Raw genomic sequence first — 24,174 nt, 5'->3', positions numbered from 1 at the left:
GTTAGCAGTCTGCACAGGCTAACCAGGGTTGTAAGCAGTCTGCACAGGCTAACCAGGGTTGACACTTTCCTCCTAAACTGGATTTTTACTTAAAAGAGATTTCCTTTAAACAAAAGTTCCATGAAAGTATTGTCCCTGGGACAACTTCTTAAGCACATTAATTAAGCCCCATTTTCACAGAAAGCATCTAAGGTACATTATGTTGTGATCAGTTAATGCATGCAGAATTGAATCTAAACATTAAATGAACAACCGATTGAATAGTATTGTGATAAACTTCAACTTGTTTTTAAGTACATGTAGTGTTGTAAAAACCTACCTCAAAACTCTTTCCAGCAGCCATGGCAGCTATAGTATTCCGTGCAATTTTCCCAGATCTTGTTTTTGGCAGTTTGGGAACCAGAATAGCAAGCTTGAAGCTAGCTACTGGACCAATGGAGTCTCGTACATGCTTGATGACATCTTCTTTTATCTTCTCTTCAGGGATACCCAGTCCTGTTTTAGAAATAATGAGAAAAAAAAATCAAGTTGATAGATTTTGTCCAAATTTAACCAAATGTTGTATGAGTTAGAACTTAATAAAAATATAAAAAGAAAAACATGTCACCGGGTCGTTTGTTCAGAACTGCAGTGTTACTGCAGGAAGTAAAATACAATTAAACAAGAGCTGTTTCTAAAGGATGTCATATGCCCGCGAAAAACGCTTTGATAGAAGTAATGAGCATTTTTGAAACCTAAAAGAAGATTTCGAAACCTTTACGCGGACCCTAAGTTCAAGGTCAAGGTCAAATGGGTCAAAATTTGTGTGCGTATGGGCTAGTCCATGCATACCAAATATGAAGGTTACATCTGAAGCGACATAGAAGTTATGACCATTTTTGGAAACCTAAACTCAAAGTGTGATGAACAGACAGACGGACAGTGCGATCACTATATGCCCTCTTATGGGGCATAAAAATAACATCACGTCATAACACATACTAGTACATGTATTGCTACATGTATATGCCAATGAAAAAGTAGATTTAAATGTAAATGAAATCACACATGTATAGCAAGATCAGAAAAATAGAGGTTAATAGAGCATCTAACTGAAAACACGATGTTTACCGTACATTTACAGGGGCATATCGGCGATATTAATTGTTATTCTTGACATGGCGTGACCAATATATTGCAGTATGCCAATGCAAAAGTAATTTAAATGTAAATGAAAAAACACATTATGTGTATCAAAATTAGTAAAATTAGAATTATACCCCCCCTCCCCAAAACAAATATGCATAGAATACATTTAAAGGGGCATATCAACATTATTTAATTATTATTCTTGGAATTACTTGATGATCAATGTATTTCTGTGTGCAAATGAAAATGTAGATTAAAATTTAAATGGAAACACACATAATTAGTAATATGCATCAAGATCATTAAAGTTAGAAGTATAACTAATACCGTTAATAAACCCCTTTAAGTGTATTGTGTATGTCTTGTTTTAAGCTGGAAACGTAATAAACCGTTAGTTACGTTTCCAGCTTAAAACAAGACTTACACAATACACTTAAAGGGGTATATCAACAGTATTTGTTATACTTCTTGACAAGACTTCACGGCATTCCATTGGTATGCATAAATATATTGATAAGCAGTAACAGATTATTGAAATTGCTATGTACAAATATATGCAAAAAAACATTTTTATGTTCATATTTCGTGTACAATAAAAACATAATCCAACACAAGTATTGCATTTTTATGAAAACTTGTATATACTACAAAACATTTTCATGTGAAAAGAGATATTACAGAAGGCGATTATGACGTATATGTTAACCACTCATTTGAACGTTGTTAATCCATAATATTTTTTTTTTTTAATCTGAAGTCTTTGACTGAATGCAATGTAATAATACTGACATAAGTATTGCTTTTTTTTAAATTTACCTTTGACTCACATTTTCTAAAGCAATCAATACATTTGAAGGACGTTTGCTGAAGTTTAAATTATATTTATTACACATTGTATATGTTTGATAGTTTGTTAGTTTTTTAGAACCATCATTTGCTGATATAAAAATGAAATCAAAATTGTGGTTGACTGGTGTGATTGGTGTTGTTATGTTGTTTATAACTAAATGGTATTTCCAATTCCAATACGGGCCTTATCAAGTTCACGCTACGCGTGGTTGCATGTCACGTCTTAAAAAGTTCAATGTGTCACACAAATAGAAAGAAACACTTAACAATATCAATGTTTCTTTGAATCAATTGCTAACCAAAACTTAACAAAATGTTTTTCCTTATCAAATTGGTCAGAGAGAAAAAAATAATGTAAACAAACATCAATAATATTCGCATAAATACATGTGCGGCAAGATGCAACCGCACGCACATATGGACCAGAGGTTGTGGATAGATGATTTTAATTCATCAGGTATTCTATGTAGTAAATGATCTCAAACAACAATTCATAAAAGTTGATACCTTAAGCTATTGTCTGAGAAATTAAATTTATTAAAGTCTTCTGTTTTTATTTTTTATAAGCATAACATTAAATTTAATATACAGATTTTGATTATTATTTATATGTTATCAAATATATTTTTATGACATGTTTCAAACATATCATGATTCAATACCAATTTGCTTAATTCTAAGGAAAGCTATCTGTTTTAAACAAGTGTTATTTGCAACACAAAGATTTTCAATTGTAAGGGTGTATCAACTTTTTTTCTGTAACTAGAATCATGCTCACCGTTACAATCACGCGATAAAGGTCTGTGTGCTCTTAGGGATGATGGTTGATTCATATTGTGGAGTTTAGAGGCTACACGTTGGATATAAATTTTCATTGCTTCATAATACTTTATTTCTTGATAATATTCCCTTATTGGACATACATCCAGACTATCAGAAAAAGCATACACATATTGCGCAACCGGTGCTACAGTAAAAACTGACCACCCACCGTACTTCGGCACGCACAACCCAAGGGGCACATGACCCTTTAACTCGTCTGGGACCCCTATAACTGCTGCCTCAGCAATATATGGGCAGTCTATGATAGCCTGAAAAACAATGCACGATTCAAGAATGAATGATATGGTTTGTTTGAATTAACTACTAATTTTTACAGCATTTCACAGCAGTCAGTACACCAACTCACTTTTCCTCTAAGAGCTGTTTTAGCAGAACTAAATGAATTTATTATTATTACCAGTGACTGACAACTGCCCTTTATGAATTAGAGGTAGGGGTTGATTGGAAGTCTATAAGATTTCATGACACTAAGAGGCAAGAACAATCACTGAACCCATGATTTCAATGACACTTTAAGTGGCCAGAACATTCATCGAATCCGTGATTCCAATGACACTTTAATTGGCCAGAACAATTATTGAACCCATGATTCCAATTACACTTTAAGTGGCCACAACATTCATTGAACCCGCGATTCCAATGACACTTTAAGTGGCAAGAACAATCATTGAACCCGTGATTCCAATGACACTAAGTGGCCAGAACAATTATTGAACCTGTGATTCCGATGACACTTTGAGTGGCCAGAACAATCATTGAACCCTTGATTCCAATGACACTTTAAGTGGCCACAACATTCATTGAACCCGTGATTCCAATAACACTTTAAGTGGCAAGTACAATTATTGAACCTGTGATTCCAATGACACTTTAAGTGGCCAGAACATTCACTAAACCCATGATTCCAATGACACTTTAAGTGGCAAGAACAATCATTGAACCTGTGATTCCAATGACACTTTAAGTGACAAGGATAATCATTGAACCTGTGATTCCAATGACACTTTAAGTGGCCAAAACATTCACTGAACCCGTGATTCCAATAAAACTTTAAGTGGCAAGAACAATCATTGAACTTGTGATTCCAATGACACTTTAAGTGGCAAAACAATCATTGAACCTGTGATTCCAATGACACTTTAAGTGGTAAGAACCATCATTGAACCGGTGATTCCAATGATACTTTAAGTGGCCAAAACAATTATTGAACCGGTGATTCCAATGATACTTTAAATGGCCAGAACATTCACTGAATCCGTGATTCCAATGACACTAAGTGGCCAAAACAATTATTGAACCGGTGATTCCAATGACACTTTAAGTGGCAAAAATAATCATTGAAACGGTGATTCCAATGATACTTTAAGTGGCCAAAACAATTATTGAACCCATTCAAGCACAGTGCACTCTAACAACTGAGCTAGAAGATAAAAGTCAAGACTTGAGATTCAAAGATGCGTGAGCTATCCACACATTCAAACCATTTAGAACCTTTAAAAACTTTCATAAGTGATTTTTACTAGGCCAGCTTGCAACAATAACCATTATAAAAGACTAAGGCAAATGGTTTCCAAATAGTTACTGACTTTAAAAGCTTAACTGAAATAGTCTCCATGACTTTTTTTAAACTAGCTTCAAAACAATAAAAGAGACTTGCTCTTGGAAAAACCTGCTTAATGAATGTGCATAAAGTGTGAGTTAGCTGCACAGGCCTATGAGTGACGACACTATCAGATTTTGTTTAAAAAATCTCTTTGAGCCAAAATAAGTTACAGCTAAAAATGACTTTTCACAAGTATTAGCTCCCTTTTCCAAGACCAAATCTATTTAAAACTTCAGGGTCAAATGTCTTTATCTGTTCAGCGGTCACAAATACAAACCTCTTCCAGGGCACCAGTAGACAGCCGGTGTCCTGCCACATTGATGACATCATCACTACGTGACATCACAGCAACATAGCCATCCTTGTCACGGTATCCAGAGTCCATTGTGTTGTATAAACCCTGCAGCGGTATACACAACATGGCTATAAATATAAACCATCCTGTTGTAGAAACTCTGCAGAGATATACATGATATGGCTATTAACCCTTTCAGTGCGGGAAGCAAATTTTGAAGGCCTTTGCAAACAGTTTGGATCCAGATGAGACGCCACAAAACGTGGCGTCTTATCAGGATCAAAACTGTTTGCTATTCTGATAATATTCTTTGAAAAAAATCGAAGAAAATGCTAATTTTAGAAATTCAGCAGAAGACATTTTAGCAGACGACAAATTTCCCAGCATGCAAAGGGTTAATAAGCCTTGCTCTGAAAAAACTGGGCTCAATGCATAACATATGCACGGGCTTATCAGAGACAACACTTTCAACAATGACCAGATGAGAATATTTTTTCCTTTAAACTAAAACAAGAGCTGTGTTTGTGAAACACAATGCCCCCTACTGTGCCGCTTTGAAGCCATTTATTTGACCTTGAAGGTTGACCTTGACCTTTCACCACTCAAAATGTGTAACTCCATGAGATACATATGCATGCCAAATATCAAGTTGCTATCGTCAATACTGCAAAAGTGATGACCAAGGTTTTGGGACAGACACACACATACAAAGACAGACAGACAGGCCAAAAACAATATACCCCGATCATTCGATCCCGGAGAATAAAACTCATGAAAGCGAAAAAGGGTATCCTTGCTTAGACTGTTTATCTGGGATGACATGTAGTGCACATGCTTTAAATCCCTTTTTTTCCTAGAGGTTAGCTAAAATATGAGTACAAACGTCCTACTAAAAGTAAAACAAACTAATGTTTTTCTTTTTTCAGCACTGATATTTTGCAGATGTACTTTGTAACAAATGTCAATAATAAAACAAGAGGGCCATCAGGCCCTAAGGCGCTCACCTGAAAGCCAAAGGAACTAGACTATTCTGAAAAAAATGCAAGCTGATTCATGAAGATTATTTTGGACCAAAAAAGTGACTTATAACATTTTTTTTTTTATTTGACCTTGTGACCTAGTTTTTGAGCTCATATGACCCAGCTTCAATCTCTGGCAAAATTTTATTAGGACAAATGTTCTGACCAAGTTTCATGAAGATTGGCAAATAAATGTGGTTAATATAGTGTCAACAAGTTTTCACTAAAGCCATATAAGGACAACTGCCCCACCCCCCCTGGCGGCCATGTTTTTCAACGAACCATTACCATTTTCAAACTCACTTGAGCTATTGTTAGAGCAAATGTTCTCATCAAGTTTCATAAAGATTGGAAAATAAATGGAACTTCTAGAGTGTTAACAAGGTTTTGTAGTAAATAGCCATTTAAGGAAAAATGCCACGCCCCCTTGCGGCCATGTTTTTTAACGGATCTCAACCATTTTTAAACTTAGCCCAGATATTATTAGTTCAAATATTCTGACCAAGTTTCATGAGCATTGGACCACAAATGTGACTTTTAGAGTGTTAACAAGTTTATACCATACAGTAAAGCCATATAAGGAAAACTGCCCCGCCCCATGGTGGCCATGTTTTTCATTCAACTGGAACCATTTTCGGACGTCGCCAAGATATTATTGGGACACATGTTTTGACCAAGTTTCATGAAGATTGGACTAAAAATTTGACTTCTAGAGTGTTAACAAGGTTTTACTATAGCCATATAAGGAAAACTGCCATGCCCCCTGGCGGCCATGTTTTTCAACCAACCGGAACCATTTTCGAACTCGTCCAAGATATTATTGGGACACATGTTCTGACAAAGTTTCATGAAGATTGGACTAAAAATGTGACTTCTAGAGTGTTAACAAGGTTTTACTTTAGCCATATAAGGAAAACTACCACGCCCGCTGGCGGCCATGTTTTTCAACCAACCGGAACCATTTTCGAACTCGTCCAAGCTATTATTGGGACCCATGTTCTGACAAAGTTTCATGAAGATTGGACTAAAAATGTGACTTCAAGAGTGTTAACAAGGTTTTACTATAGCCATATAAGGAAAACTGCCACACCCCCTGGCAGCCATGTTTTTCAACCAATCGGAACCATTTTCGAACTCGTCCAAGATATTATTAGGACACATGTTCTAACCAAGTTTCATGAAGATTGGACAATAAATGTGACCTTTAGAGTGTTAACATGGTGAATGTTGACGACGCGACACGGGAAAAAGGTGATCACAATAGCTCACCATGAGCACATTGTTCTCAGGTGAGCTCAAAATGTTATAATTTATATATAACAAGAGCACCGCATAACGGGTGCCACGCTTGGGTGTGAAAGCTTGTCAGAATTTTTTATTTTTTTTAGAGGTCACAGTGACCTTGACCTTTGACCTAGTGATCCAAAAATGGGTGTGGCATGTAGAACTCATCAAGGTGCATCTACATATGAAGTTTCATAGTTGTAGATGGAAGGACTTTGATTTTAGAACCGATGTTAAAAACCTTTACAAACCTTGACACGGACGGCGGACACGACGAGCTGGCTATGACAATACCTCGGGTTTTCTCTGAAAACCGCCGAGCTAATAATATATAATTACATTTTATATATATAATATTTGTAATGTGCTGTATTTCAACTGAACATGTGTTCATTCTCATTTTTTCATGAATGGACATTAATCCTTTAAAAAATAGCTGTGGAAAACTTTAAAATATTTGAAGGGTCCCAAGGAAAATATTATTTCCATTGAGCATGGTTATATTGCTTCTGCTAAACATTTCAACAGCAAATACAAATGTTTTGATCTAAGCAAGTGACAAAACAGCCACCAAGTGTTTATGAGCCACCCACCTTTTTCATATCAAAGTATGTGGACTGGAACCTGTAGTCGTTGTCCCAGAGCGTGCTGAACGATCCCGGGGGTAGGGGCAACCTGAAACAGGGAGGATGGGGGATGCTCTAGCACACATGCCAGAACTCAATCTTGACAACATTTAAAATATACCTGAGCTAAAATGTACCTTACTTCGTGATGATCTTCCTACTTGACTATGTTCATAACTTGACTATGCCCCTTACTTGAGTATGTTCATAACTTGACAAATGTTCCTTTCTTGACAAATGTGCCTAACTTGAGGAATATTCCTTTCGTGACAAATGTTCCTAACTTACGGAATGTTACTTAGTTGACAAATGTTCCTTATTTTACTATGTTCCTTTCTTGACAAATGTTCCTTACTTACGGTACCTATGTTCCTTACTTGACAAATGTTCCTTACTTGACCATGTTCCTTACTTAATAACATTTCGTTACTTGACAAATGTTTCTTAATTGACAATGTTCCTCAGTTGACAAATATTCCTTATTTGACTATGTTCCTCACTTGACAAATGTTCCTTACTTACCAAACGTTCCTTAGTTGACCGAGTTCCTTACTTGACAAATGTTCCTTACTTGGCAAATGTTGCTTACCTCACTATGTTCCCTTGACAAATGTTCCTTACTGGATAAATGTTCCTTACTTGACAAATGTTCCTTACTATACTATGTTTCTTACTGGACAAATGTTCCTTACATGACCAATGTTCCTTACATGACTACGTTCCTTAATTGAAATTTGTTCCTTACATGACCATGTGCCTTACATAACAAATGTTCCTTACATGACAAATGTTCCTTACATGACTACGTTCCTTACACGACTATGTTCCGTACTTGACACATGTTTCTTACTTGACCAACGTTCCTTACTTGACTATGTTCCTTAGATGATTATGTTCCTTACATGACTATGTTTTTTTCTTGACTATGTGCCTTACTTGACAAATGTTCCTTACATGACATATGTTCTTTACATGACTATGTACCTTACTTGACCAATGTTCCTTTCTTGACTATGTTCCTTACTTGACTATGATCTGCCCCAGCTCCAGATCTGCCGTCTCTGTCACAAAGTCATCCTTCACCACCTTCACTGAAACAACAAAATCAACAGGAAATACTTTTTACTCTCAAGGTAATGCAGAATTTATTAACAATAGCTTGTCATATATTTACGTCACAAAAGCTTGGTAAACCCACACTAAGTATGAATAAGTAGACAGGTATATGCAGGGATCATATTTTTGTCGGTTTTGTCAGTCCTAGACCGATTGAGGTCATGAAAGACCGATTGAAAATCCCAAACAGTCGGTCTGATTCTGTTTGCTAAAATTCCCATGTCATGAAATCTATTACACAGTGCACACCCTAATAAAATTCTTATCTCGATTAGGTGTGATAAACCATTCGCTGCAGTCTCTAAACCGGTCAGGACCAGATTATTGCACGTCAGCCGACTAGTATCAGAGTATGGCCCCAAGCAGCGAAGATTCGCGCGGCTGTGTATTAGTCAAGCGTGAATTACCCCGTGTCAATATCAATCAATAATTTCACTGGCTTATACCTAGCACAATCGGTCCGTAAGGTGTACTCGTCCAGGATAAAATCGTTGACAGTTACTTCGGAGATACAAACCTCGAAGTTATCGTCGTGGAAATTGTGCATTTCATGCATGATACAGTAAACTGTCATATAAACAAAGAAGAAAATCAGATATTCTGCAATAATTGTGGGAGTACCTTATACACTGAAAGCACGCCCTGTAATTAAACAAAATATGCCGATACATTTTCCACCAGCGTAACAATTCGGCAATAAATAAATAAAAGTCGCGGATCTGATCGACAGAACAGCCGAAAGTTATTTTTATGGGCGGAACTTCACATAAAATAGTACACAAGAAAAATAATATACATTGTAAAAATCTTCAGTAAAAATCGTGTTAGAATCGAAAAAATTCGTTTTCTTTATTGTTTGTTGTTGAATAACCCACGACCGAAAGTTTAGATGCGTGGTTTCAAATCATTCAATCCCTACGCATCTTAACTATCGGCCGTGGGTTATTCGACTACAAACTATAACGTACATGAATTATTTCTTAACTATTTGGTTTTGTTATTGTCAGTAACAAACCTACGCACAGACAATTGTTTGGTTCAGTGCATGTTTGTAAGCTATTATCGAGATGACAACGATTTAAAACATCGGTATAGATTTACACCGACTAATAATATTGACAACGATGAAAAACAGTCAGATAAAACAGCACACGAAACAACTAATGTCAATGAAAAAGCAAATGATAAAACAAAATGAGAAAACTCGTATGTTTCGTTTAAAAATAATGCTAAGGGAATTTAACTTGTACATTTATTATACCATCTTCATGAAAAGCAAAATCAATGGTATATATTTTAACGTAATTTGTCATGATTTCGGATATAAATTTTCGGACAATTTTTCCCCATTTAAATCCGGACCGATTGATGTAGCGGGAAAATATGATCCCTGGGTATATGTATGATCCCTGGGTATATGTATGCTTAATAAAGCATTTATGCTCAGTAGTTTGCATACAAACTATCAGAAAGAATGTACATGTATCCTTGTAATGTGATATGAGCCTCGCTCTGGAAAAATGGGGTTTATAGCACGTCAGGGACAACACTTTCTGCCTGTGTTTATAGCATGTAAGGGACAACACTTTCTGCCTGTGTTTATAGCAGGTCAGGGACAACACTTTCTGCCTGTGTTTATAGCATGTCAGGGACAACACTTTCTGCCTGTGTTTATAGCATGTCAGGGACAACACTTTCTGCCTGTGTTTATAGCATGTCAGGGACAACACTTTCTGCCTGTGTTTATAGCATGTCAGGGACAACACTTTCTGCCTGTGTTTATAGCATGTCAGGGACAACACTTTCTGCCTGTGTTTATAGCATGTCAGGGACAACACTTTCTGCCTGTGTTTATAGCATGTCAGGGACAACACTTTCTGCCTGTGTTTATAGCATGTCAGGGACAACACTTTCTGCCTGTGTTTATAGCATGTCAGGGACAACACTTTCTGCATGTGTTTATAGCATGTCAGGGACAACACTTTCTGCCTGTGAAAACATGGTTTAATGCACGAGAATAAAGTGTTGTCCCACATTAACCTGCATAATTCACACATGCTAATCAGGGACGTCTCTTCTTAGCAAAAATCTAGTTATGGCAGAAAGTGTTGTCTCTGATTAGCCTGTGTTATGTACACAGCCTTATCTTGGATGACCATTTAAGCACATGCAATGATGATGCATTAAACCCCGTTTTCTCAGACGAAGGCTAAGATGTGTAGTTCCCACTTACCATTCCAGCCTGGTACAGGTTTGCCAGTGACCCCTGGGTTGGGATTCAGGGGCATCCCTAGTCCTACACAGGACGCCGTCATCGGCCAGCCTGTCTCTGTAACAGGCAACATGTGAATGGATCATTGGCACAGATTACATTTAACAGGGAAAAAAGTATATGATAGATATTACATGTAATGATAGTTGTTAAAACATATGCACGGAATGCATTTAAAAAGGAATAAAAAGTATATACAACTAGAGCTTTGTCACAGACGTGACGTATACCCCCACATGCCACATTGACACAGACTATTTTGCAAGCTGTCTTCACAAAACAAGAGAATCTAAATGGTGATTTTTAAGAATTATTATGCCATTATTATTTATGGCCATTTTGACCTTTGAACTCTTGAATTCTTTTGCATGACACGCTGTCCAATGACTGTGAACAAAATTAATGTACAGAGTCATTTTAAAATCTCACAATGAATGACATAGTTATGGCCCGGACAAGCTCATTTATGGCCATTTTTTACTTTTGAACTCCAAGTGCGACCTTGACCTTGAAGATATCACCGTAATTCTTTTGCATGACACATTGTCCAAGGATTGTGAACAAATGTACCAAATAATTTTAAAATCTCACAATAAATGACATAGTTATGGCCCGGACAAGATCATTTACGGCCATTTTTGACCTTTGAACTCACAGTGTGACCTTGACCTTGGAGATATCGACGTAATTCGTTCGCGCGACACACTATCCAATAATGGTGAACAAATGTGCCAATGATTTTAAAATCTCACAATGAATGACATAGTTATTGCACGGACAAGCTCATTTGTGGCCATTTTTGATCTTTGAACTCAAAGTGTGACCTTGACCTTGGAGATATCAACGTAATTCTTTTGCGTGACATACCGTCCAATGACAGTGAACAAAGTTTCCAAAATGAATTTAAAATCTCACAATAAATGATAAAGTTATGGCCCAGACATGCATTTGCCTTTCTTGGAACTCAAAGAGTGACCTTGACCTTGGAGATATCGATGAAATTCTTTCGAGCGACACACCATTCAATGATGGTGAACAAATTTGACAAATGATTTATAAATCTCACAATAAATGATAAAGTTATGGCCCGGACATGCATTTGACCTTTGAACTCCAAGTGTGACCTTGACCTTTGAGATGTTGACGTACTTTTTCCACACGACACACCGTCTCATGATGGTGAACAAATGTACTAAGTTATTTTAAAATCTAACGAAAAATGACATAGTTATGGTCCGTACAAACTTTCGGTTGAAAACACACTAAGTGACCCTGTGATCTAGTTTTTGACACGGCATGACCCATTTTTAAACTTGACCTATACATCATCTAGATACAACTTGTGACCAAGTTTGGTGAAGATCGGATGAGATTTCGGGACAGACAGACAGACAGACAGACAGACAGACTGACCGACAAAGTGACTCCTATATAGCCCCCATTACCAATGGTAATGGGGGTATAATAAATTGAATGCTATTTAGGTGGGTAAGTGATGTAGGGTCTACACCTGATGCTAGGCAAGGAGATACATTCCAGCTAACAGGTGGAGGGAACATATGTGGAGAATGCATTTATAAGGTATTTATTGTATATACTAGAGTGCGTGACTACAACATTTGCGAAAAATGCATTATAAGTTAGGAATTAGAGAGGGTTAGCAATGAACTGTCCACACCAGACGCTTCAAATAGAGAAATATTACATATCGGAGTTAAATATTGAATCTAGGGGAGCCTGTAAGCTTGTTCATGTTCTGTATCTATGTTGACACCCACACAGACATATTGACATCCAAACAAACAAACTTATTACATCTTTTAGCAAAAGGTGAGCTCACAATTAACCAAAATAGGTCATTTACTAAAAAAATCATATTTTTGTACACATTGAAATCCATAGGGAACATGGGGTTTAGCCCATATTAAATTAAATATTATTGGCTGGTTAGGTGAAAAGAAAAAATTTAGCATTATTAGTGATTTTACTAAAATATACTGGGGTATACCTTTTTATCAATAACCAGCTTATCCATGTGTCAACATACATGTACCACTATCATATATAGGAAATGAGAAAGTTGACGCTTATAATGTGATTTAAAGCAAGGGTGTAGAAATAACAAAACTGTTTACTTGTCCATGCACACTTTCATCGCAAACAGCAGTCACTTGTCTAAAGTTGTCTGAAGTCTTCCTGATATTTTTTACATTAAATATAAGGAAGGGTTAATTCTATTGTTATACCTCATATGACTCTTCCATGTAAAGAGTCCATAAATCAATCCTTGCATTATTTTAGTACATGGGAACATATGACCCAAATAGTTATATTTTCAAATATACCCCTCATGATGGGGTAAAAAAAGTAGCAATGTTGTTTTTGAAAATTCCACTGAATCAAATAATTGGTATGTGCTTATTAAAAGCAATAACTCTCTGATACCTACTCAAGCAAAACAACATGGCATAATGTATCTAAACCCTATAAGGATTCTGAATATTAAGTGTCCTAAAATTCAGATAATTACTTCAGATCTGACAAAAAAACCCATATCACTCAGTAAAATATGTCATATTATTAATCAAAGCGAAGAACAACTTGAAGACATAGCATGTATACTGGATTGGGATGCGGCACATGAAGTGAAGTTTTTTTATCATAATAGTACAAGTTCAAATGCAGAAAGGAATTGTGATAAAAAGGCAATAATTCCTTTATAATCTAGTGAAGATAACACACTGAGAATTTTGCATGAATGTCCACCCTTAAAGGAAAGTGCACATAAACCTTCAATCATTACTTCAAGAGATCTAGAGCCAAAACAAAAAACCTTTTAAATGTGACATTCAAAATAAAAGGGCAAAACTCCTTAAAATATGATTGGGAAAAAAGACCTGACAATTAATAGGGCAAATTCACTCTATAGGGATGCTGCATATCAAGTTTCATCACATAATATAGAGGATATTTGTTGGATTCGGTGGATTATCGATTTTAATTCACGAGTGATCATAAAGAATATTTTTTTCACGAGTGGCGCAGCCAAGAGTGAAAATATTTTTTTCTATGATCACGAGTGAATTAAAATCGATAATCCACCGAATCCAACAAATTTTCTTTTTATTTTATGCCTTTTTTCACAGTTTATATACATTGTTAAAGCGTTTACTAAAGGATTTCGCTGGGATAATGACGTCATTTCGTTAAACAATGACGTCATTTCACAGTAAACAGTGAAAATTATTGATAATTTTCACTGATAATTTTCACTGTTTGAAACAGTGAAATTATCAGTTTTAATTCACTGATATTTCTCTATAAACCACCGGAAAGCATAAAATAAAAATGGAACATTTATAATTTAAGACACTGAACAATACACATTACATATCCAAGAAGTCAGGTTTTTTCCACATATAAACAAGACTATTGCCAAGCAATATATGTCCCCTAACAGCTCCACCAGTCAGAATCTTTTTTTAAATAAATATTTGTTGCCTTAGCCACCATAATTTTTGATGTAGGAACAAAATGAAATGAGGTGCATAATGTCCATATTGCCATCTATCCATATTTCAAGTTTAATGAAAAAATATGAACAACTTTTAAAGTTATCGCAGGATCCAGAAAATCACCATTTTCAGCAGTATTTCTAGTCTATGTGTTGCCATAGCAACCAGAAATTTTGACATAGGAACAAAATGAAATGATGTGCATTATGTCCATATTGCCATCTATCCATGTTTCAAGTTTCATGAAAAAAGTATTAAGAACTTTAATAAAAAGTTATCGTAGGATCCAAAAAGTGTGACAGACTCACAGACAGACAGACACACATGGCGAAAACCATAAGTCCCCTCTGGTTTTATAAGATGACATTAAGTCCCCTTCGGTGAAACCGGTAGGGGACAATAAGATGACATTGAAAGTCATGTGATATAAATTAGCCTTTCTCTGAGAAAACTGGGCTTCATGCATGTGCATAATGTGTCATTCAATATCAGCCTGTGCAATCCTCACAGGCTGATCAGGGACACATTTTCATTCCTGCTTATATGGTAGTTTTTGTTGAGAGGAAGTTTCTTCTTACCCAAAATCCAGTTTGAGTTTAGCTGGAAAGTGTTTTCCCCCGAATAGCCTATGCAGACTGCAAGAGCTAATCTGAGACAACACTTTACCCATATACATTAAACCCAGTTTACTAGAGAGTGGTTCAAACATTAAATCATGTGATATAAATCTCTTGGATAGTAACCTCACCAGTCTGCCACCAGTTGTCTAACACGGGACATTGGAACACAGTCTTTGTCCACTCCATCGTTTCTCTATCACAGTGCTCCCCCGCAACGAACAGGTTACGGAAACTGAAATATCGCAGTAAAATAAACACCGAGGATATGAATAAATATTTATTTTGTGTTTGTTTTTGTTGTTATAACAGGTTACATCATCAATGGAAAGGGATGTAATTACCAATATTTTGTTTCATAAGTTTGTGTGAATAAACCTCATTACCATCAAAGTTTTCTCCCTTTGCAGGAATGATGCAAATAGTAGATAGAACAAGAGATTGCCAAGCAATATTGTCCCCTACCGGTGAAAGTTTCATGAAAAAAAAAAGAACTTTTAAAGTTATCGCAGGATCCAGAAATGTGTTACAGACAGGCTGACAGACAGACAGAGCGCAAACCATTTCACCGGTAGGGGACAATTAAATACTAGTTTGGTGATGTGAGAACTTATATCAATTATATTGGTTGTGTGAAGTTCAATTGATGCTAATTCATACAACCAACCACACTGATTCACATTCGTAGAAAATCAAATATATAAATCAATGACCATGTGGTTTCAGAGATTTAACAAATACAGTCCAACCTGTCAATAAAGACCATTCAAGGGATTTGGTTGTTGTGGTCTTTGTTCACAGGTGGTCTTTATTTGCAGGGTCGATCAAAACTTTGCAAAATATGCTAGTAGTTTTTTTAACAGGTACCTTATCTATGCATGTGCTCTATTGTTTAAATGTTTGAATACTTATGCATGTATAATGAAATAAAGGATTGAAAACACAGTTTTGTTTTACATTTGTATATTTATTACATGTTGTATTTCTATTCCCTTATGTTTTTATTATTTATTTAATTTATCATATACTGTATAAATAACTATTGACAGACATGTAAACGTACATGTACATGTAATTCTACAAAGAACAAAGTACAAAATACACATAACATAGCAAACATTTATACATGAAATACATGAATCACTACTACACAACCAGTAAAGTTGACAATAATGGACAATAAATGACATCTGATATTTATTTAAGACTGAAAACATCCAAGAATCTCATGTTTACGCTTTAAAATTTTCTGAATTTGAGTTTTTCCTACACCAAGATCACTAGCCACTCGTCTACAACTGTGTCCTTTACCTAACAAACTAATGACCTTAACACGTTCTTCCAACGTCAAGAACTTACGCTTGGAAGCCATGATGGTTAACTTGAACTGACAATTTACTTTTCTATAATCTATGAACGTCTTATTACAGAGAAATTTAAGAAGAGAATGACTATCAAAATGTTTGTCTTTAATAAGCATCGTAAATGATATGAAACCGTTAATTTCCTTAATGAGTTTATGAAAGCCCCAAATTTGTCTTTGATATTTTTGGCAATTAGTACATTAATCGCGAGTCACTTAAATACAAAGGCAATTTTTTACACTTTTGACAAACTGTCAAATGCATAAAAGAAGCAGGCAACTACCAATTAGCAATGCATGTTATATGAACAAACAACTGCTATTGAGTGCAATAAACTGTCACTTGCCAATAGTGACCGACGAGTCCACTGGTAAGATGTGTATCACTTGACTACGCAGCATCCTGGTGGCCATTTTGTTTTTTTAAAGTTGCGAAATCATTGATTTTTATGATTGCAGTGGTCGTTGTAAGCTATCAAAATGGAGATTTGGGAATGTAAAAGGGTGGTCGTTGGTCTTTGTTCACAGGTGGGCTTTATTCGCAGGTTCAATATATAGTGAAATCGTTCGGGAGGAAATCGTTGTGGTCGTTATTGACTGTTGGTCGCTATTAAAAGGCGGTCGCTCGGGCAGGTTGGACTGAATAATTGTTATAAATATGCCATATAATCCACCAACAGTTAAGCTTGGTTTTATCAATTTCGATTTTACCCCATGGACATGATTTTATCAACTTCACAGAGGACCAATATATGAATTACACACAAAATATTACACCTCTGGGCTTTGTAGTATAATGTTCTTTTAATATTTATTTTCCTTTCATGTGAACCCCACTTGGGCCTGGTTGGATAAGACCTAAGTGCAATAATTTGAACAACCTTTTATAGAAAACCACTATATGATGTGAATTACCAAAGATTGAACTCATAATCACCAAATCACCTACTAATCACCATATCATCTCCGAAGCACCTCTACATCATTCCTGACCACCTTATAATCACCAAATCACCTCTGATCATCATTCCTGACCACCCTATTATCACCAAATCACCTTCAAATTACCTCTGACCATCTTTCCTGACCACCTCATAATCACCAAATCACCTTCAAATCACGCTAATCCCCACCAACTTTGCTACTTTTGGTAAAACAAAATTGTCATGAAGGGCTATTATGTGCAAAACCAAACTTGCTTACTTTACCTACATAATGACCCTTACTGGGCTATGGATCAGAGGGAAACAAACAATAATTTATGACCTGGAAGAATGTCACAAAAATATTTTTTTTATCTAACTCACTTGTCTACCTTACTATCTTACATTGACATATGGGGAGCCATGATTTCAATGAATTACCTTCGGAGCGGCATAAACTTTTTACCAAAAGCTCCCTCAGGGTCCTGTAACAGAATAATGACAAACCTCTGAACCCTTTACCACTTAGAAATGTATTTCTATGCATTTGTTGTTCCATAGAAAGTGAAATAAAATTTAATACCTTAAATTATTAAGGCTTCATCTCCAAACCTTAGTGATGAGCAGCAAACTGCATACATCCTGAACAGACTGCAAATTACTCGCAGGCTGGTCTGGTTTTATGCGGTTTTCACTTTGCTTCTTAGTGGGAAAGGGTTAAACTTCTTGTTTTCTTGACAGAACCAAACAAGGCATTAGCAGTTTAGCTCTTTGTTTCAACTCACTCCATGATAACAAATTCTTCACGCCGATCATAAACTTACATTCTTTGGTATTCCGGGTTGCGTTTTGGATCTTGTATGAGTTTCAATTTAATGGCCTAAGCTTAGACATGTAGAAGTTGTTTCCTCCACAAACTTGCAGAAGTTTATGCAAATAGGTTTACAATGTGACTGCAGTATATCAATTCCATGCCACAGTATACAAACAAGGGCTGTTTGTAAAACATGCATGCCCCCCATATGGGCTGTCAGTTGTAGTTGCAGCCTTGTGTGAATACGTTATTTGTCACTGTGACCTTAACCTTTGACCTAGTGACCTGAAAATCAATAGGGGTCATCTGCAAATCATAATCAATGTACCTATGAAGTTTCACGATCCTAGGCGTAAGCATTCTTGAGTTATCATCCGGACACCATTATACTGTTTCGATTCACTGTGACCTTGATCTTTGACCTAGTGGCCTGAAAATCAATAGTTGTCATCTGCCAGTCATGATCAATGTACCTATGAAGTTTCATGATCATAGGCGTAAGTATTCTTGAGTTATCATCCGGAAACCATTTTACTATTTTGAGTCACTGTGACCTTGACCTTTGACCTAGTGACCTGAAAATCAATAGGGGTCATCTGCCAGTCATGATCAATGTTCCTATGAAGTTTCATGATCCTATGCCTTAGCATTCTTGAGTTATCATCCGGAAACCATTTTACTATTTTGAGTCACTTTGACCTTGACCTTTGACCTAGTGACCTGAAAATCAATAGGGGTCATCTGCCAGTCTTGATCAATGTACCAATGAAGTTTCATGATCCTAAGCATTCTTGAGTTATCATCCGGAAACCATCTGGTGGACGGACCGACGGACCGACCAACCCACATGTGCAAAACAATATACCCCCTCTTTTTCGAAGGGGGGCATAATTATGATATTTGACACCAAAGTAAGAGGACAAATACATTAGCTTCCCTCTAGTAAAATTGGGTTTAATGCAAGTGCTTAAAGAGTGGTCCCAGAAATCAGTCTGCACAGGCTAATAAGGGACAACACTTTTCCCTTTTATGACTATTTATGTTTAATGAAAGTCTCCTCTAAACAAAAGTCAAGATTAAGTGGAAAGTGTCGTCCCTAACTAGTCTGTGCAGACTGCACAGGCTAATATTGGAAGACACTTTATGCACATGCATCAAGCCCAGTTTTCTCAGTGCACAGCTCATAAACATAAACATACATCCCTACGTATGGCCCTAAGTGCTGTAGGGGCCACAAACAGCCCTGCCACATTGTGCTCCTTGATTACACGGAAGTATACCCCTGGGTCCGGAGTCCCAACTGGCTTACCCTGAAATTGAACATGGCATATCTGTAACAAATGCAAACTGAACTGAACTTTTTATGAGGAAGTACCAAAAAAAGAACAAGATAACAGTCTGAAGATTGTTGGCATCAAGCAAAGGGTCTTCACAGTTTTTAACACACTTTGGTCAACTTTTAGGAGAACCAATTTGATTCCTATGTAAAATTTCAAAATATGTCAATGACATGAACATTTAATTTTTCCTCATCATTATTAATTGTAAGATAAGCAGTTCAAAAAGAGCAATTTTTATGTAAAAAATTAGTCTACTGGTACTTACTACATTTCTTTCCTTAAAACTACCTATGTACTTCTTATTAATGCTTATATGATAATTTGGCTAATTAGTTTTAGACCTGTTTTGGAGCGTTTTGTAGTGGTTTGACATTTTAACTATTAGTCAATTATCTTGGCCTGATGAAATTTATTTGTGATTATCTGAATTGGCAAGCGACTAACAAAACTGACTACATGTATAAGGACTTTAAAGATCTGCATACCTCAAAGAGTACAGTAGTGTTACAATTGAGGAATGGAGCGTACGTGATGTAGGAGTGTCCAACCACCCAGCCAAGGTCTGACGCTGCCCACCATACCTGTAGAGAAGCGGAATAATAAAAGCCTTGTTCTGAGAAAACTGGGCTCAATGCATGTGTGTTAAGTGTTATCCAAGATTAGCCGGGATAGTACTTTCTGCTTTGTGGAATTTTTGGTTGAAAAGAAGGCCTTTTTTTAACGAAAATCTATTCTCAGTGGAAAGTGTCGTCCCTGATTAGCTTGTGCAGATTACACAGGCTAATCAAAGATGTCACTTTATTGGCATGCATTAAGCCCAGTTTTCCCAGAAACAAGGCTCATATCCATGGTTAATGTTGTTGAAGAGTTATTGCTTCAATTTTTTTTTTAAACCTTAACATTCGTTTACTGCCTTCTAGATCATGAATAATTTATTTCACCAATTTTTACAAAAAATAATTTTGCTTACAGAAAAATTGCAATCCAATTTGTATTACTGGTACATAAGTGTTACTTTATTTCGTCACTTATTCAAAGTTTTACAGCACACACATGCTTTCCTCTCCTGGCTTGATGTTGTACATGAAAATGTTCCACATTGACCACTTAAGTAATATGTTCCGCATGAACCACTTACCTCCCCTGGCTTGATGCCATATGTGTTCCACATTACTACTTACTTACCTCCCCTGGCTTGATGCCATATATGTTCCACATGGACCACTTCAGTACAACTGCATGGCCCCCACTGGGTCTCACAACCGCCTGATAAAGAATGAAATATTGGTACACTATGATTCTTTAATTTTCAATAGTTTTTATTAGACAATTGTGTTAAAAATTCGTTATTATTATTTTTATTCCGCTATGGGAAAAACATGGGCTTAATGCATTGTGCAGTCTACACAGGCTTATGAAGGACATCACTATCACCATATGCTGGAATTTTGCAAAGAAGAGATTTGCTTTACACGAAAAATACCATCAAAGCGGAAAGTGTCGCCTTGACTAGCCTGCGTTGAATACACAGGCTACTCTTGGACAACACTTTATGCACATTCATGAAGCCCAGTTTTCCCAGGAATCATCATAAATATGCAATAAATGCTGAAGCATTACCTTAGGGAGCCCCGTGGTTCCTGACGTATACAGCAGGTACAGGGGGTCAGTGGCCGACACGGGGACACAGTCTGTCTTCTGACTCTGACTCATCTCAAACTCATAATCCAGGTCTTGGTTTTTGGTGAGAGGTGTGAATTCAGACTTAAAATAGACAACTTTAAGAACAATGCTTTTTAAGCTTATACATAGGGTTGAGGGAATAAACTCTGATGATTGTTTTTATAATAATAGCTTCACAAGTTCACATAGTTGACTCTCTATATTGCATTCAACATTTTATTTCAACATTTGGTAATAGATAAAAAACTCAACAAATTGTAAGACATGTACACAATAAGAGATATTAGAAAAATGCAGCAGGCCATTGATTCCTGTGTAAAATTGTTTCTACACTATTTATGACACATGCTGAAATTGGTTTCAATGTAATTGTGTCCCAACCAACATCTGTTTTTTTTCTGTTTTTATACAGTATGGACATTTGACTCCTGCTTCATTTTGACAGTCTAGACATTGGTTTCTTCTTTGTTAATGCCCTGAACTTTTGTTCCTGAGTTACATGTACATTTGATAGAATTGTTGCCTTTTTTATGAATGGAAAACCAAATAGAATCATGACGTTATCTTGATTTATTTCATTAAAAAGTTAACATAAAATCAACCCTTATATATATAAAATATTACATTGGAAACAATGTATGGGAATAAAAAAATCATAAGGATTCAATGTCCAATATGTTAATATAATTTAGGAACCAATGTCAGAGCTTGACATTAACTATTAAATCCACTTTTCAAATTGGACTAGTGCCAAATAATTTTGCTTACAATTTTAAACAAACACTTGAAAGTCCTAAAATGAAATTTAAACAAGAGCACCGCATAACTGATGCCACCACTCGGCTGTGGGTGCAGTTTTGAATAAATGAAAGCTTGTCAGAAGTTTTATATTAGAGGTAACAGTGACCTTGACCTTTGACCTAGTGAACCAAAAATGGATGTGGCGTGTAGAACTCATCAAGGTGCATTTACATATGAAGTTTCAAAGTTGAAGGTGGAAGCACTTTGATTTTAGAGCTTTGTTAAATTTTTACATTAGAGGTCACAATGACCTAGAGCTTTGACCTAGTGACCCAAAAATGGGTGTGGCGTGTAGAACTCATCTAGGTGCAGCTACATATGAAGTTTCAAAGTTGTAGGTGGAAGCACTTTGATTTTAGAAACAATGTTAAGGTTTTAGAACGACGCAGACAGCAGACGACGATTTAAATCATTCAAAGGCCATCTCTGTACAAATACTTGGATTTAAAAAATCTATTTCGGCTGATAAACTCAGTCTGAGCCTCCAAAAAGAAGACATGTATATACCTGTGATAAAATACAATACATCATTCAATTAATAAGTATAATTTTATTAAGGCCAAAAGAAATATAGGTCCGTTTCCGGTCGCCCGACAGTGTCTCCCGAATTGGCGCCGATCCTCAACTTTTGATTGGGGTCGCCAAAAAGAAAAAAAATAATTTCATTTTCGTTTAAATAAGATGTTATATCAAGCAAACAAAGCATACATATACATGTGTTTCTTATTATAAGCTTTAGTAGCCTTCCATTCTAGTACCCCCCTAAAAAAAAAAAAAATTATTTCCCTACCTACTGACCCTTTTTTTTTTGGCCTTAGATGGTAATAAAATATAATATACTTGAAGCTGGTAAAATTAGGGCCAAGTTTTGGTCCACAAAATGGACATGAATATGCGTTGAATATGTACAGTGTACATGATGAGCTTCAACCCTTAATTATGTTTTTTCAAACTGGGTCCAGACATTTTCAATACTCACCCCAGGTCTGTTGTATACGATACACCTGTGGGGCTTGTGAGACACCATGCTGAGAGCCCCATCCAACAAGGGTTTGTATGGGATTAGCTTGCTTGGTTCCACACCATAGTTTGCAGTCACGATCACCTTTGGCTGAAGCCGCAATTTGATTATTTGGATTTGTTTGCAGTTGTTGACAGTATGTTTCAGTCCTTTCATAATAACTGACCCTTTTCTGGGTTAGCTGGTATACCAGTAATAAGGGCACATACTAATTGCAGTAAAAGATAACTGCGTAACTTAATTAACCCTTTACCACTTAGATACATATTTTCACGCATTTGCAGTCCCTTAGAAAGTTATATTTAATTAAAGATCTTTCTTACTAGATTCAAGTTTTTAAAGCTTGAACTCAAAACCTTAGATACTGATGAGCAGCAAACATCATAAAACCTGAACAGACTGCAAGTTACTCCCAGACTGTTCTGGTTTTATGCTGTTTGCACATAGCCATTTTCATTTTGCTTCTGAATGGAAAAGGTTTAACAGGTAGGGGTAGAACAGGCCTAGAAATAATATCATGACCAATCTCTATACAATGTTACATAGCCGCTTCAGGAATCTATCCGACGATTCTCGGATTTGCAGTCTAGTGCATCACCAACAAGGCTAGCCAGCCCTGTTCACAAGTTTAGGTTCATCACACGTCTTACAGGACATGTGTATAAAAACTATAATTCAATACTTATTTGCCATTAAAACAATTCTTAATCAACTTTTCCTTACTATAACGTAGGATGGTAAATGTAAATACTGGTAGAATTTTTGTCATTCCCTGTACATGTTTGTCTTTTCCAACTTGCAGTTTACTTAAAAAATTACCACAGATCTGTGCTGCATGTTTTCCTTTCAAGGCAGACAAGATTAAATGGTTAACATAGGCCTACTATCTTGCAGCTCATTGAAACTTTGATCCAACAATAAATATACTTTGATATTTTTACCATATTTTAAATCAAAGACAGCAAGCACAGAACAAGCACAGAACAAACATGTATTTCAATCGAAAAAAAAAAAATCATAAATAAACTTGTGTACAAAAATTCTCAACAACTAACATTTTTT

The 24,174-nt window shown here is 36.1% G+C and overlaps 1 protein-coding gene across 1 annotated transcript in view; it reads right to left on the bottom strand.

Moving 5' to 3' along the window:
• LOC127831452 (acyl-CoA synthetase short-chain family member 3, mitochondrial-like) overlaps positions 1-24,174 on the bottom strand; it is a 40,634-nt gene that overhangs the window by 1,784 nt on the left and 14,676 nt on the right. The window contains exons 4-16 of the mRNA XM_052356438.1: positions 23,071-23,202; positions 21,228-21,371; positions 20,793-20,873; positions 20,093-20,188; positions 19,467-19,577; positions 17,895-17,938; positions 15,299-15,402; positions 10,997-11,092; positions 8,672-8,738; positions 7,615-7,696; positions 4,701-4,823; positions 2,969-3,068; positions 320-495 (exon numbers count right to left, since the gene is read on the bottom strand). Coding sequence (XP_052212398.1) covers positions 320-495; positions 2,969-3,068; positions 4,701-4,823; positions 7,615-7,696; positions 8,672-8,738; positions 10,997-11,092; positions 15,299-15,402; positions 17,895-17,938; positions 19,467-19,577; positions 20,093-20,188; positions 20,793-20,873; positions 21,228-21,371; positions 23,071-23,202 — 1,356 coding nt within the window. The remainder of the gene's footprint in view (positions 1-319; positions 496-2,968; positions 3,069-4,700; positions 4,824-7,614; positions 7,697-8,671; positions 8,739-10,996; positions 11,093-15,298; positions 15,403-17,894; positions 17,939-19,466; positions 19,578-20,092; positions 20,189-20,792; positions 20,874-21,227; positions 21,372-23,070; positions 23,203-24,174) is intronic.

Source organism: Dreissena polymorpha, chromosome 1, assembly GCF_020536995.1.
Source record: "Dreissena polymorpha isolate Duluth1 chromosome 1, UMN_Dpol_1.0, whole genome shotgun sequence".
Classification (NCBI taxonomy): Eukaryota; Metazoa; Mollusca; class Bivalvia; order Myida; family Dreissenidae; genus Dreissena; species Dreissena polymorpha.
The sequence above is the reverse complement of the archived record's forward strand: the minus strand, read 5'-3'. Positions and strand labels throughout refer to the sequence as shown.